Source organism: Microtus pennsylvanicus, chromosome 8 (genome assembly GCF_037038515.1).
Source record: "Microtus pennsylvanicus isolate mMicPen1 chromosome 8, mMicPen1.hap1, whole genome shotgun sequence".
NCBI classification, from domain to species: domain Eukaryota; kingdom Metazoa; phylum Chordata; class Mammalia; order Rodentia; family Cricetidae; genus Microtus; species Microtus pennsylvanicus.
This window is the reverse complement of record NC_134586.1, coordinates 97,503,657-97,519,349: the sequence shown is the minus strand read 5'-3', so window position 1 is coordinate 97,519,349 and position 15,693 is coordinate 97,503,657. Positions and strand designations below refer to the sequence as shown.

At 49.8% G+C, this 15,693-nt stretch overlaps 1 protein-coding gene across 4 annotated transcripts in view; it reads left to right on the top strand.

Moving 5' to 3' along the window:
* Positions 1 to 15,693, top strand: part of Asap2 (ArfGAP with SH3 domain, ankyrin repeat and PH domain 2) — a 151,610-nt gene that overhangs the window by 117,215 nt on the left and 18,702 nt on the right. For all 4 annotated transcript variants that reach the window (XM_075984073.1, XM_075984072.1, XM_075984075.1 and 1 more), the window contains exons 16-20: positions 4,660 to 4,754; positions 8,952 to 9,141; positions 11,400 to 11,485; positions 13,247 to 13,362; positions 14,618 to 14,685. In XM_075984073.1, the coding sequence (XP_075840188.1) occupies positions 4,660 to 4,754; positions 8,952 to 9,141; positions 11,400 to 11,485; positions 13,247 to 13,362; positions 14,618 to 14,685 (555 nt within the window). The remainder of the gene's footprint in view (positions 1 to 4,659; positions 4,755 to 8,951; positions 9,142 to 11,399; positions 11,486 to 13,246; positions 13,363 to 14,617; positions 14,686 to 15,693) is intronic.

Here is a 15,693-nt window from a genome sequence, read left to right as displayed (position 1 = left end):
GTTGTTCGTTTGGTTGTTGTTGTTGTTGTTGTTGTTTCTGTTGTTGTTCTTTCTCTCTGGCCTAAGTGAGGCCCAGAGTATGAGAAAGTTGCCCATGTAATACATGTGTAACATTCCTTCCACAGGCCATGTGCAATCCTGTTTGTAAGTCACGGATACGTTTTTAGCTGCAGGCAAAACCAAGTCCACAAGCATCTGTGTATATTGTCAAATAGATAAGAGAACCGGCAAGGTCCGCATAAGAGTGTGGCCTTCGTTCCTGCCCTCAAGATGTTCATGCTCCACCCTTGTTAAGCTCTCAGCATCTCTTGACTCTGTCCCTCTGTGTTCCTGGGCCCTCGGGCACGTTTGTCAAGAAATATAGCCTGCCTTCCAGCCTTGTACCCTGCTGGGCAGAGCTGGGGATGAATAGAGAGCTAAAACAAACCAGAATAGACCCAGACTGTAGTTGGCAGAGGCCCAGATGGCTACATGGTGCCTGCGTGCGGTAACTGTGTGGTAGTCCACCCCACTGGGCAGCTTGACCAGATCAAGCCTGGAGGAGGAGGAGCCGACCTCAGTGTTGTGACCCCTGTGGGACCTGAGGGACTTCAGGGAAGTCTGGCTTGTGAGGACTTCTGAATCCTGTCTTCAAGTGAGGGCAGAGAGGTGGAGAAAAGCTAGCAGAGTTGATATCCCTCCTTATGGGGATAGGAATCAGGAACTCTGCTCCAGACCATTCCAAACTCTAACGGCTGAAGGATTTTAGAGGCCCCATTTCCCTGCTCTGGGTGTGTATGTGACTCACACACAGTCATTGTGGCCGTGAGCACTCTGCCTACCTAGACTTAGGGGCTTTCGAGGCTTTGGGGCAGGAGCTTCTGTTGCCACACCCCAAACACCGTGCTGTTTTTACAAATGTATATTTGTGTTTTACAGGACAACTTTCGGAATTCTCTTCTTGTCTTCCACCCTGTTGAGTGGGTCATTCTTGCTTTCTTCGGAGGGAGCGGCGCTCCAGAAAATCAGATCATTCCTTAGGGATTGCTCCTGGTCCCACTGCCAGTGACCCCACAAACTGCCCAAGCCACCCACTGTCACCTGCTTTCGGGGGGGCTTGATCGGTCTTACGCAGGTTTCCTGGTTGTCTGTCCAGAATCAGTGGTCTCCCTCTACTTCGGGTCAGCTTTTTCTGTGGCTTTCTCCATCATGGTCTTGACCCCTTTGCTCGTGTTATCACTTCTTCCTCCTTGACAGGACTCAGGAGCTCGGCCCAGTGGTTAGATCCACAACTAACCACCCTGCATCTGCCTCTCTGCTTCCATTGGTTATTGGATGAAGGTTTTAGGGGATCGTGTCTACTTCCCCTTCCTAGGCAGATCCATGTGTGTCTCTCTTAGGGTCCTCTTTGTTACCTTGCTTCTCTGACGTTGTAGACTGTAAGCTGGTCATCCTTTGTTTTATGCCTATGGGCTGGGCGGTGGTGGCGCACGCCTTTAATCCCAGCTCTCAGGAGGCAGAGGCAGGCGGATCTCTGTGAGGTTGAGGCCAGCCTGGTCTACAGAGAGAGAGTTCTAGGACAGGCTCCAAAGCTACACAGAGAAACCCTGTCTTATTTCTGCCTCTCTGCATATTTTAGGCCATCTAGCCCATGGGCTTCTGGGTAATTCCTATGTCTACCCCTCCTTTCTTGCCAATGGGGTTCTAAGATTACAGATTTATGCCTCCAGCTCTTTTGGGTCCCAGGGAACAGACTCGGGATTTGCAATGTAAGCCCCTTTACCCACCGCGCCACATCCCTGGCGCCGCTGCTTCTGCTTCTTTTTATTTATCTATTACTATTGTTATTATTTTATTAATTTGTCTCTGTCGTTGGCCGAGCCAGTAGAGAATGACATGATGGCTTATGCCCAGTGCCCACCCCAGCTGAAGAGCTCAGTTACACGAAGGGCTCCTCTGTCATGAAGCAGTAGAAAGGGCAAGGGATGGATGGGTCTTCAGTTTCACTGTCTTAAGTGATGATCAGGTGGCCCTCTGTATCTGTGGGTTTACCATCTACATATCCAACCAACCTCAAGTCAAAATTATCTAAACTGGGTGCTGGAGAGAGAGCTCACTGTGGAAGAGCACTTGTTGCTTTCGCAGAGGCCCTGGATTCGGTTCCCAGCACCCACACAGTGGCTCACCACCATCTGTGACTCCAGTTCCAGGGGTTCTGATACGCTCTTCTGAACTCCATGGCTGTGGTGCGTACACACACACATTGAGACAAAACAAACATTCATGCACACGAAGTAAATCTATAATGTTTAAAAGAAAATTTAGGAACTTCTAAAAGAAAACTGAAATTTCAGTTTGCCTCATTCCAAAAAGTCACCCATGAATGAAGTGAGGTGCCAGCTGCAGCGTCTCTTCAAGGCCCTCCAGCTCCCTGACCCTTGAGCCTTTGTGCCGAGCCCGCTAAGGTGTCATCTGGTCGTGGGCACGTGCAGGCTTTTCTCCTTGTTATTCCCTCCACAGTGTCAGTTGGCAGCTGCTTCCCTGGCATTGTCTTAGGAATTAGAAGCCATCTAGAGCCGTCAAGGATGTACCCGGGTACCCTCAGGTCTCCCACCTCCAGACAGGGAGAGACATCTGTGCCATTGAACACCCTAGCTACCCCCTGCTGGCCAGAGTTCCACCTCAGCACATCCCACACTGCCTTCAGGGGCAGTGACAGCTCTTGTGGCCGGAGTGTAGGTTAATGCCTAGTCCTCTGCTCTGAGTATGCTTCCCAGGGGTCTGCTGGTCCCCTTCTTCCCCAGTAGGATCCTCTGGCCTCCAGCTTCCAGGGGCTTTGCCTCTGTTCCAAGTGGTTCCCTGTAGGCTGTTTTATAAATTTTATAAATTGGGTCTTAGCTGATATGGGAGGCAATACGTTCCTCCATGGTTGTGTGTGTGTGTGTGTGTGTGTGTATGTGTGTGTGTGTGTGTGTGTGTGTGTGTGTGACATATAGGTGTGGCCACTCCTTGGACCAGCTGTCCTGGCTAAGCCAGCCAGACCCAAGCAGAAGGGAAGCTTTCTGAGTCCTGGTAAATTCTCTCCTCCCACCCCCATCCACTAAATGCAGACTAGGAGGCACTGGGATGGTCCCTCACTCACAGGAGACAGTGTGGCTTCAGTCATTACTTACTTATTTATAATTATTTGTTTGTTTAAATGATTAAGCTCAGTTAAAGAGTGGCGCCAACATTCTGTATAGCATAGGGTGCTGAAGCAAGCGAGCTGTCTATACCAGAAATCCCATTATTGATATTTGGTTCCATGACTACTTCTTGCTGCACGAGAATCCTTTGCGGGGCATTTATCTTGTGGTCTGTGTCGTTGGAAGGTTTGTGCCCCCTTTGCTGTTTGCTCTGAGTGTCTACAGTAGGAAACGTCAGTCTGGCTGCTCAGATTTTGCCATCTTCCCACTGCTTGAGGCCCCGCATTCAGGTCTAAGCAAGGAGGAGCAGATAATGGGTGTGTCTGGCTCACTGATCGGAGACAGTGTTAAACTAGCAAGGCTCACCACTTGAAGGGCAAGCTGCCTATATCCTATCACTGCCTTTACTGCCTCAGTCTAATGTGACTTCATGCCAGGGAGTCCCTGCTTTCTAACCGAGATCCCTTTGGATCTGAACCTAAGGTAGTATCCCCTAAGGACTCTTCTGACAGGACACACCTCCAGAATGTCCCTGCCTACCCTTTGTCTGCACAGACTGATTCACTGTGTTGTTGTCCATGAAGAAATTGAATAATCTCTTCTTTCAAACCCTTATGCAAGATGGACCCTGTCCATGTTGTTTCGTGACATATTTAAAAATCTGACTGGTGGGCCAACCTGCAGTAGTGGCAGGAATCAGACGTGGAAGCCCAGTTTGGTGCTTGGAATGAGGTGGAGACATCCCTGCTCTGAAGGAGTTTCTGGTCGTGCAGTCCTTCATTTGGCAAATGCCAGGTGCCACGTTGTCAAGATAGCCTGGCTGTGCCTGGCACAACAGTACTTAGTGAACTTAGTGAACATTGCATGAGAAGGTATGGCTTGAATATTGAAAAGTCAGAAGACATAGGGCGATATCCCTTTAATCCCAGCACTCGGGAGGCAGAGGTGGGCGGATCTCTGAGTTCGAGGCCAGCCTGGTTTACAGAGTGAGTTCCAGGACAGACAGAGCTGTAGGTCTCGTGTGACATCACAGTGTTTCGGTTTGCTGAAGGTTTTCACTGAAGGTGCCCCGTTTGGTCACTTTTGCAACCCTCTGAGGTAATTGTCCCCCTGGTTCCATGGATAAAAACTGACTCTCCCATTCGAACCTGGGTTTTGGCTTCCTGGCCCCGTGTATGTCTGTGGTGCTGTCCCTCCCAGCTGGCGTCCCAGTGAATGTCTGCGGGAGAGCATGTGGGAACGGAGACTCACCGTGGCTCGTGTTCCTGCTTTTCCTGAGGCTGTGGTGACTCGGTCCACTTTCCACGGGATCCTCTTCTGGTCTTCTGTGCGGTCCCCCTTGGGGCTTTGGGCTTTGTGCCTTTTCATTAAAAGCAAACCACTTCACCGCTCTGTGTCTCAGTGGCCATTAAATAAATCATCAGATCGTGAGTAACGGGCAGCAGTGGAGGGTATTAATAATTGAGCGTCCTAAAATAGACTTCTGTCTTTGCAGCTTGCCAAGAATATTGGGAATGCAGGCTTTAATGAGATCATGGAGTGTTGCCTGCCATCTGAGGACTCCGTCAAACCCAACCCGGGCAGCGACATGTAAGTATGAGCAAACGGTTGCTCTTTGCTGAGCCCTGTGTGCACGGGGTCTGGGGACACCTCAGTTGTTGCTTCCCACTGGCTGAAGTTTATTTGTTTTCACTTTGATTTTTTTCTTTTTTAGTCGTTTCTGTGGGTCCAAATAGAAACACGGTGTGACTGGTTTTGCTAGGTGACCAGAGGACAACAGGCTTTTTAGCACCTGAGCGACTTCCATGTACCTCTGTGCCCATTGCCATGGTGCTTTCTCTCTGTCCGCTTTCCCAGCGTGGTGGATTGTGCCTAGTCATCACAGACAGGCGACATGTGCCATTCTCTCTGCCAATGTCCTTCAAGATGTACAACTTGTTGTCCCCTCCAGAAAACCTTTTTGTGTTTCACTGTTGATACGAACTGTGTGACCCACAAGCTAGTGTGCCTCATTGTGGTTCCAGCTGGCCACTGATGGACCATATACATCAGGGATTGCCTGCTGGTTTTATCAGTGTTTCCTTCAAACACACTGAGCTTGAGGAGGTGGACAGGGCAGTGCCATGCTGCCTCTCAGACCTCATCCCTGTTTCTTAAAATGGCCGGCTTGCCCACAGGAGGGCTTGGGGGTGGTGTGCCTGCCATACCAGAGTGTGATGCAAAGCGAGGCAGGTAGAAGAGGAGGAGGACTGGGTCTGAGGCCTGCAAACAGACACCGCCTGTGTCTGAGCAGCACGACAACATGGGGAAAGTGGAGAGGATAGGGGAGAAGAGGAAGCTTTGCCATCTGTAACACAAACTACGTTTCACTGGCATGGGCCTGGAGTTGAGTTAGTGGGAGAACAGTGTGTAGGGTTTGTGCACAGCAGAACACTTAGGTCTTTGTAGCTGTTCTATTTGGGAAACTGAGGACGCAGAAGGGTAGGACCTGTGTTTCCTTGCACTCTGATCCACTGAGGACATGGAAACATTCCAGGGGGCGAGTAGGAGGCGGTCATTCATTGACCACCTTGTGTGCCAAGTGTCTCAGACCAGCTGTGAGCTGGTGTTTGGTTATAGTCGGTCTGTGTTTGCATCCCGTCATAAGTGAGCATTTGGGACATAGCTTCTCCCAGAGATTGGATAACATGGTTGTAAAGCATTGTCTTCTGCATATGAGATGCTGATTTCAGATCTGACCTGGAAAGCCAGGATTTCCCATTCTTTTTCAGGCCACGGGGTGGGGCAAGTTCTTTGCAGTTTGAGTCTAAGCGCCAGTTTCTTCCATTAAAAAGGAAGAATATGCTGCCCACCTCAGAGAGGTATTGGGGAAATCAGAAAGATGGTTTGCAGTGAGCCTTCTCTTGGGATCCACGGGTGCACAGTACCTTCCTGGGTAACTGGAGGACCACATTTAATGAAGGAAATGCCTTGGTCCAGCATGCTGAGTTTAGTGATGACTGGCACTTTATGCTGGCTTTCTGGTTGTTTGTCTCTCTTTGTGACACCAGTCTCCTGGGAGGCTGTAATGCCAGTCAACTTTAAACAAAGACTATAGTAACTTTTCCATACCAGGATTAGAGACTGGAGAGGTGGCTCAATGGTTAAGAGCGCTTGCTGCTCTTACAGAAGACCTGGGTTTAGGTTCCAGCACCTATGTGGTGGCTTCAACAAGTCAAAACTCTAGTACTTGAAGCCCTAATGCCCTCTTTCTGGCCTCTGCAGGCACCAGGAAATGTATATGGTACCCATACATACATGCAGGCAAAAACATTCATACACATAAAATAAATAAATGAATCAATCTTTTTTTAAAAGAATTACTTATAAAAGCGGAACTTTAAAAAAATTACTTATGAAAGCAGAACATCTGTTTGTTCTAGGGGTAAATGAGCCTAAGAATGAATACCACCTCTCAACATCTATGCTCAATCCTCTGCGAGGTGCACACACACACCCTTCACACTTTTCACAGGAAGCTTACACCCTCAGAAATGGGGGTGAATGGCTGTTACAGTGATGAAAACACGCTCCCAGTCATTCTTTCGCAAGTGAGATGAACCGCATGACCAGCCGTGGTGGTCCATGACCGGAATCTCTGCAGTGGCCAGGTTGAGGCAGGAGGATTATGTGTCTGAGGCTAGCCTGGACTATATAGTGAGTTCTAGGCTCACCTGGGCTACATAGTGAGTTCAAGGCTAGCATGGGCAGCACAAGGAGACCCTTAATCCGACGACCCCCACCCGCCCAAATAAAAGACGATTAATTGTATGACTCTTTGTGCCTCCGGAAGCCAAGCCGGCTCATTCTTATAGCATTCCATCTCACTTGACAACATATTCAGGTTTTACATACCGTTCTGAGAAATTGTGTTCCATCCATTTTTGTATTTGTCACCACAGTATGTTGCTTGTAGTGATTCGGTAAATATTTAATGGCTCAATAAATCAAAGAAACAGCCCCTGCTCTATGCCAGCTTCATTCGGCGAATGTTTTACGCCTAGGTTTGATAGAGTGAGCTGCTTGTAGCTTGATGTAAGTACACACGATCTTCTGCCATATGCTGAAGGGGAAACCAAAGGCACCCACTAATGGCCTGTGAACCCCCAGTTGGGAGTGGAGGCAGAAAGCATGTGTGACCGGGCCACCCAGAGGCCAGACTGCATCTGCTCATAGAGGCAAACTGTTTCTGAATCCCCGAGAAGCAGCAGGAAGCCCCACCTCCACTCCCCACTCCCACCCTCAAGAACACCAGATGGATAGGTCTGTGGTAGTCTGTTGCTTCCCACCACACAGCTCAGTCTATGCATTTTTTAAAAGCCGAGAGCACATTAATAACACAATCTATCTCGATTCAATGAGGGGGTCACAGAGATCTGTCCCATGTTTGGGTTGGAACCACCTCCAGGGTACTCAGAGCCCCAGATACATAAATATCTGTTTAAAAGCACAAAAACAGCATCTGATATGGTGGTGTACACTCAAAAACCCAGCGCTCTAGAAGCTGAAGCCGGAGGATCCTGAGCTTGAGGCCAACCTGGGTTATATAGTGAGACTCTTTTTAAAAACAAAACGAAACGAAACAAAAAAAAAAAGCCTAGAACTTCAGACTGGAGAGATGACTCAATGGTTAAGAGTGCCTACTGCTTGCCAGGTGATGGTGGCGCACACCTTTAACCCCATCCCTTAGGAGGCAGAGGCAGGCAGCTCTCTGTGAGTTAGAAGCCAGCCTGGTCTGTGGAGTGAGTTCCAGGACAGTCTGGGCTGTAACATGGAGAAACCCAGTCTCAAAACACCCCCTCAAAAAAAAGAGTGCATACTGTATTGAGTTGAGTTCTCAGCACCCACGTCACGGTTCTAAGTCTGTACCTTTAGTTTGAGGGCATCCAAAGCCCTTGTCTTCGTGTCTTCCATGTGTCCTCCCCACCTCGTTTCCTGTCCTTCTGGAGATGAGAGGTCATCTGAGCAGTGGCTTTGGCCTGCTTAACTCACCAGCCTCCCAATGCTGGCTTCTAGGAATGGCGTCCACTGCATCTCACAATGCAGATGTTGCACGGCCCAGGCTTAGAGACATGCTGTCTGTGAGCAGCAGCAGAATGATACAGAGCTGCCTGCTTCTGTCCCTTTCTCACCTGGAAGGAGAGGATGTCGGGAGTGTTTCAGAATGCCGAGCGGACTCATGCACTCCTGAATCCCAGTGTCTGTGGGCTGGGACCCCTGCCATTTGAGGCATGGTAACTGAACATTGTCATTTAGTTTTCACTCCCTGCCACTGATGAGTGAGTGATTTTTATGGCACGCATGAAGACTGCAAAGGAGAGGGTGTAGATATGGCTGTCTGGTAAGTGGAAAGGCACAAGGAAAAGGCCCAGAAGAGGGCACATCAGGGTGACCAGCCCGTGGAGGAGGTGGCTTGGGACAGCTGAAGGAGGAACATGTGGGTAGAGTGATATAAGCAAGATAGGCGAAGACACAGGTTACGTGCAGGGACCGCAGTGTGCTGAGACGAGAGCTCAGGGTCACAGGAGGGACAGCAGCGGGCAGCTGAGAGGATGTGAAGAAGCCACGCCCTCAGCTTCTGTCTTTACAACTGGGTGAAGCCCAGGACTGCTGCGTGAAACTATTCATGCCTGTCCTTAAAGAAAGAGCCCACAGGGCCCCAAGAGAGCGGGGTCACGTTGAGATGATGGGCTAGGCGGATCGGCAGAGGCCTTCAGTGTCTCACCTGTTAGCTATGTCTGGTTTCAGGACCGCGCGGAAGGACTACATCACAGCCAAGTACATCGAGAGGAGATATGCAAGGAAGAAGCACGCTGACACCTCGGCGAAGCTCCACAGCCTTTGCGAGGCCGTCAAGACCAGAGACATTTTTGGCTTACTCCAAGCTTACGCTGATGGTGTGGACCTGACAGAAAAAATCCCACTGGCCAATGGGCATGTAAGAGGGGCTGCAGAAGGATGAGAAATTCGGGGTGAACAAGGGAGGTGTGTTCAGCCATGTTATCCTCCGTTATTGTGCCCTCTCTGGACAGAATAGGTGGCATGTTTTCTTTTCATTGGTAAATTAATGTGCTGGTTGAACATATTTTATCCTACTTACTTGGGCCAGAAGTGGTTTTAATTTGGGACATTTTTTTAGGTATGGAAATACTTGCTATATAGTGAGATCTTAGAGGTTGGCACAGCCAGCTTGTGTCTCTCAAATGCTGCACACATGGAGGTGATTTTGTCCAATACTGTCCCCCCCCCCCCTGTTTTGACATCTGAGCTCAGGTATGGGATTTTCTGCCTGGCACGGAGTTTGGGGTTGTGTTCTGTTTTGGATTTGACTTGCATTCGGGGCGCCCAACCTGTTTACCTGCAACATTGTGATGTGCAAACATGGCATTTTGATGTAGATTCACAATGTGGAATGGCCGCAGTATACGCCATCTCTTATACTTACTTTTGCCCTGGACACATTTCAAATCTACTTGACAATTTTGAATTTATAACTCAGGTACATTATTAACTATAGCTGATACTATGCAACAGGAACTCTCCTCACACACACCCTTTTTTTTTAAAAGGGTCTCACTTGGCTAACAATCCTCCTGCCTCAGCGTCCTGGGTACTGAGATTACATTTATATACCACCACACCTAATTGACTCCTTTCAAATGGAACCTTTCTATGTTTTATTTATTTTTTTTAAAAAAGGCTTAATTTAATTTTCTGTGTATGTACCTGAGTGTATGTATACACCTCGTGCATGTAGGCATCCTCAGAGGGCAGCAGAGGGTGTCAGCTCCCTTAGAGCTGGAGTGACAGGTGGTTGTGAGCCTCCTGTATGGGTGCTGGCATCTAAACAGAAGTCCCTATGAGAGCAGCAAGTCATCTTAACTGCTGAGCCGTCTCCTTAGCCCAATCAGTTTATTCTGAAGCCAAATGTGTAATGCCAGATGTTGAAGGGAAGCCCATCTGAGGTGAAAGGACTCCATCATCAGAAGCTTAAAAGCCTAAGAGGACCCTCCTTCCCGTAGACGGGTTAGTGTGGCAGCTGGTCCCAGAGCATCTCTGGCCAGGACCATCTTGTAGCTCGCATTCTTGGGGTCCTCCCAGAAGGGATGGATACATCACCCCCTCCAGCATCCAGATGATAGATACTCTTGGGATTGTGTCTGTGTTACACTGCTGGTACCTAAGGACCTGTCGAGTCTCCTGGTCTTTCTGACAGAATCCCCATGGGCACATGTTCCAGGTCCAAAGAGCCTCCTGGTCTCAGGACTGGGGTCCTCATCCTGTGTGGTCAGCTACTAGGTAGGGCCATCATGTTTGGACCCAGGCTCCTAGGCTAGATCCCACAAACGGGAACATTATAGTGTAACAGCATTTCCTCCTAGTGACACAAGCTCTTCCTAACGTTAGCCACTGTCACTCCCATTCGTTCTGAGGAGAAAACTCAAGCCCTGTGACTAGGGCAGAATGTGCCCACACTGCCCAGAGGACAAATAAAGAAAGAGGCAGACACCCTGTTCGTGCCTTTTGCGTTTTGGATTTTTGCCTTTCCTCTAATTGTGACCCACCCACCCACCTTCTCTCTGCTTGTGGTATTGATGTCGGGATGGGGACACAGCTGAGATGATTTGAACCTGAGATGCTCTGCATTTCTCAGGCCTTGTGATTAGGAGGGAAGGGACCAACCTCTAAGATACCCTGTTAGTGTTACTCAGTTACTTTTCCATGTCTGTGATAAGACACCATGACCAAGCTCCTTACAGAAGAACTTTGAATTTGGGGCTTCTGGCTGCAGAGGGCTAGAGTCTGACCATCATGGCGGGGAGCATGGCAGCAGGCCGGGAGGTAGGTGCTGGGGCAGTAGCCGAGAGCTCACAGCTTGAGACAAGGCAGAGGCAGACAGACTGGACTGGAAATGTCACAGATCTTTTTAAACCTCAAAGTTCACCCCCAGTGACAACACCTTTTCCACCAAAGTCACACCTTCTAAGGCTTTCCAAGTTGTTCCACTAACTGGAGACCAAATATTCAAACTGTGATCCTATGGGGGCCATTCTCATCCAATCCACTAGATACGCCTCTTGCTGTGGTGGTTGAAACATGGGCACTCTGCACCATAGGTGGCCGTTTTGGGGGAAAGGACAGTCCTGGGGTTAAAAGATGCCACTGGAATTGCAAATGTCTTGGTTTGAATTTCAGGAGCCAGATGAGACGGCCCTTCATCTTGCTGTCAGATCCGTGGACCGGACTTCTCTTCACATTGTGGATTTCCTGGTCCAGAACAGGTGGGTGTCGCACTAGGTGGATGTCTTTGTTCTTATTCTTGGGGCTTCCCAGCAAGGGACCAGATGCTGTCTCTGCTGCTTGGGCTCTGTTGCCAAGATGCTCATGTCTCAGGTTTAAATATGAATTATGGGGATTCCCTAGAAAAGCCATGAGTAAAAGAGAAGGCCTTCATGGTACCTGTAAGATCCAAGATATAGAGTCAAAGAGAGGCCCAGGGAACTGTGACTGCTCAGATCCCAGCTCTGGGGAAGACCGTGTGGGGGCCAGGGCCATCAGCTGTGACTTGAGCTTTTCTCTGGTTTGTCATGTGGGTGGGTCTTCCCTCTATAAGTCCCCACACAGCATCTCAATAGCAGAAAGCTATGAGGAAGAGAAGATGCTTTAGCCCCTGGCCTAGGCCGGGAATTGTATATCAGGAGAGACTTGCGGTACCATCAGCCCTAAGAAACAGTGACTGCTTGTGAAGCCCAAGTTCATAGAACTCAGGGTTGAGTCAGTGAGACATGCTCTCCTCTGAGGCCAGCCCAGGGCCTGATGTGGGGTGCTGGACGTTTGATAAGTAGCCAGTTTGTATCTCCACCTCTGCCTGAGTTCTTCTGGGACAGCAGCCTGGTTTGGCCTCTTCTGAGATAGAAGGGAGACAGCGATAAGGATAGGAGGCATTTTGGGGTGCGCTCAGTGGTAAGCACTTGCTTCACATGCCTGAACCCCGAGTTCTATCTCCAGCACTGCACAAAGAAAGGAAAGGAAGGGGAGGTGTCTGAGGCGTCCCTACACTGAGGCAGCTGTTTTCCTTTTGCTGGGAGCTGTGGGTACCATCCCCAGGGTGCTTCTGTCCTCATTTGTTAGCCTATGGATGCAAGGATCCTGTCCTTTCTCAGCAGCGGTGACACTTCGGGTGCTAATCGCTTTTATCACATATGTGGAACACATGCACCTTTGGTTTTGGATAACCTGGTCTCCTTCTATGATAGAAGAACACGTGACAATCTTCAGAAGTGTCTCTCTTCACCTGCTTTCAGGGGCCTAGGGCCAGGCTTGCAGGAGTCCCAGGACACTAAACTCAAGAGTAGCATTCCCTTCCCAGACAGAAACATCAGGAAACAAAATGAAGGGGGCTGGAGAGATGGCTCAACTGTTAAAAGCACTAGGGGCTCCTCCAGAGGACCCGGCTTCAATCCTCAGCACCCACATGGTGGCTCACAACCGTCTCTACCGCCCATCCTAGGGAACACAATGCCTTCTTCTGGTTTCCATTGGTACCAGGCATGCACACGTGGCTCAGACATACATGCAGGCAAAATACCCATACATATGAAATAAAATAACCTTTTTTTAAAAAAATGAAAGAAAAGAAAAGGAACAAAATGAAAAGTTTGCTTCTTCTCTGGTGTGACAGGAGGGACATTGCTTCATAACTGTAATTTTGCTACTGCTGTGAATCGAATTGTAAGTATCTGACATGCAGGCTGTCTGATACCCAACCCCTGTGAGAGGGTCGTCTGACCACCAAGGCGTTGCAACCCACAGGTTGAGAACCGCTGCTTTAGCCCAAACTCAGCAACAGCACAGCCACCTTTCATTGTTGGTCTTCTCTGTCTTCGTTGCATCTCTGAGCCGGCTCGTTCCCTGACCGCCTTCACAGTGGTACCCACCCACTGTGGAGATGACTGTTCTGCTAATGCACGTCTCCCCATGCAGGGCAGTCCTCTGGCCCGTGACTCTGTTGTTTTATCTCTCTCTGTCCGTGTTCCGAGCAGCGGGAACCTGGATAAACAGACAGGCAAGGGCAGCACGGCCCTGCACTACTGCTGCCTGACCGACAACGCCGAGTGCCTCAAGCTGCTCCTGCGGGGAAAGGCGTCCATTGAGATAGGTGAGCTGCCCGGGGCGCACTGGGGTGTGGGTGAGGGCTCTGCTGGCCCCCCTTGACCTCCTTTCTGCAGCTCTGCACTTCTCTCAACCTGTCAGAGTGTCGTCAGAGTGACGTGACAGGCTCCGCCTACTGTCTGTCTTAGCCTGTGGCCACACCGGCAGCCCTCAGGAATGCTGAGCGTAGGCCTCGCAGAAGCCCTGAGCTGGGTGAATCTAGAGCGGCTGTGTAGCAACCCTGGCTCACCTCCCAAAGTCAAACTAAGCCTTTTGACGCGGAAGGTGCTGTCACTGCCCCCTCCTTTCATTTGTCGTCCTATAACAGGTCCTAATATCCCTTGCCCCTTGTTCCCCTCGGTTGCCGGTCCTTGACCCGCTGATCCAGCCAAGGCACAGTTGAGTAGTTGAAAAGATGCATTCTGCTTGAAAGCCACACTACAGAAGCTAATCAAGGCAGACGTGGTGGCACATGTACTTGAGAGGCAGAGGCAGGGGGATGACTATGTGTTTGAAGCCAGCTCAGTCTCTGCAGCAAGTTCTAGCAAGGCAGAGCTATTTAGAGATAACCTGTCTGGATTTAAAAAGAAGGGGGAAGAGGAAAGCAAAGCCCAAAAGAAGAAAGGGCCAGCTCAAATGTCTAACCTACAGGGCTCACTACCTTCTAGTGTGTGTGTGGGGGGGTGGCACCCACTCTGCATGCTCTTGCCCTCTGGATCGCTTGTAACTAGAGTCACGGCTTTAGTTGGTTGGCTGCCTCAGTGGTTCTTAGGTAGTGCCATCCTTTCTTTCAAAACCATGGCTTCTCTACGCTATTGTATCCTGTACGACTAAGTGGCAGCCAGCCCTGCCCAGGTTAACCTGACTGCATCCCGTGACTACCGCTTTCTTTAGTGAGGTGTCCCCACACTGCACGAGATAATCTTCGTTATCAGCTTCATGGGACTGATTCATTGGGATCACCATGGAAACCAGTCTCTGGGCGTGTCTCCAAGGGTGCTTCTAATGGGATGGATGACGGCATCCCCTGCGCTGTGGCCCTGGACCTACTGAATTGAGATGGCGCTACAGAACTCAGCAGAATTCCCAAGCAATAAAACACAAAAGGCTGAGAAACGCTTAATGATGAGTTCAAGATCCAGGCACCTCCACAGCACCACCAGCTGGGGACCGAGCCTTCAACATCCGTGTCTTTGCAGATGTTTTATATGCTATGCGTAAGGCCAAGTTTTGATGTCTCCTTACCCTCCCTTGACTTTCAGCCAACGAGTCAGGAGAGACGCCGTTGGACATCGCCAAGCGGCTCAAGCATGAACACTGTGAGGAACTGGTGAGCATCCGCCATGGACAGATGGCCTGGGACGTGATGGAGTCGGGGGCGGGGTGGGGTGGAGTCGAGCCCGGCTCTCTGGACACTGACAAGGACAAGGCACACACAGCAGTATACACCTGCTGGGGTAAGCCCAGTGCTCACTGACCTGGAGGAACTCTCAAGAGCCTTCAGAAACCTTCCTTATCCAGATGGCTACCCCTCGTGGTGAAACTTGTGACTCAGTGTGTGCTTATTGGCCATGATGGTAGCCCCGGCTCCTCAGACAGCCGGAGGAAAGGATGGACCTCCCACTGTGTGGTACCCATGAATGCCTGGCTCTCGCCAGCGTGTGCAGCCGGCTTTCCTACTTGTATCCTTCAACCCAGAGCTTGCAGGTTTCTGTGCTTTGTTTCTCTTCTCTTGTGGAAGTAGAGTCGCTGCGGACAGTGGAAGGCTCCCCAGTCCTGGGCTTGCAGTGGGCTGTTTCCTCATTTGTAAAGCTGAGTTAGTTGTACCTCTTTGCAAAGTTATCGTCAGAATTGCTGAATTTTATTAACGCAAATACACTATGAGTACTCAGCCTCCATGCCGCACAAGTAGACGATAAGCAAAGGCGCTGGTGTGGACTCCACCCATCAAGTTATGTAACCTATCATCCCCCGTTTTTGGATGAGGAAGCAGGTACAAAAGAGTCAAGTGACTCACCCAAAGTCACACAACTGACTCGGGAACAATTAAGCCCCAAACATGAACTACACATAAGAAATTGGCGTACCTCCTGTACAGATGGAGTGGAATTAATCGGCCACTCTCTATGAGAGGACTAAAGAAAGGGACATAATTTCCTATAGGGCTTATTTCTGTTGTTGTGAGAAGACTGGCTTGGTAACGAACTCATTCCTTCTGAGGTCCAGTTTCTCCCATGCTGTACTAATACCTGTAAGATGGTTATCACCTTTTAGGTCCCCCAATCCCTTGCCTGTGTGGCATACCGCATGGTTTCCAGAGAATCACTGACAGGGAGGT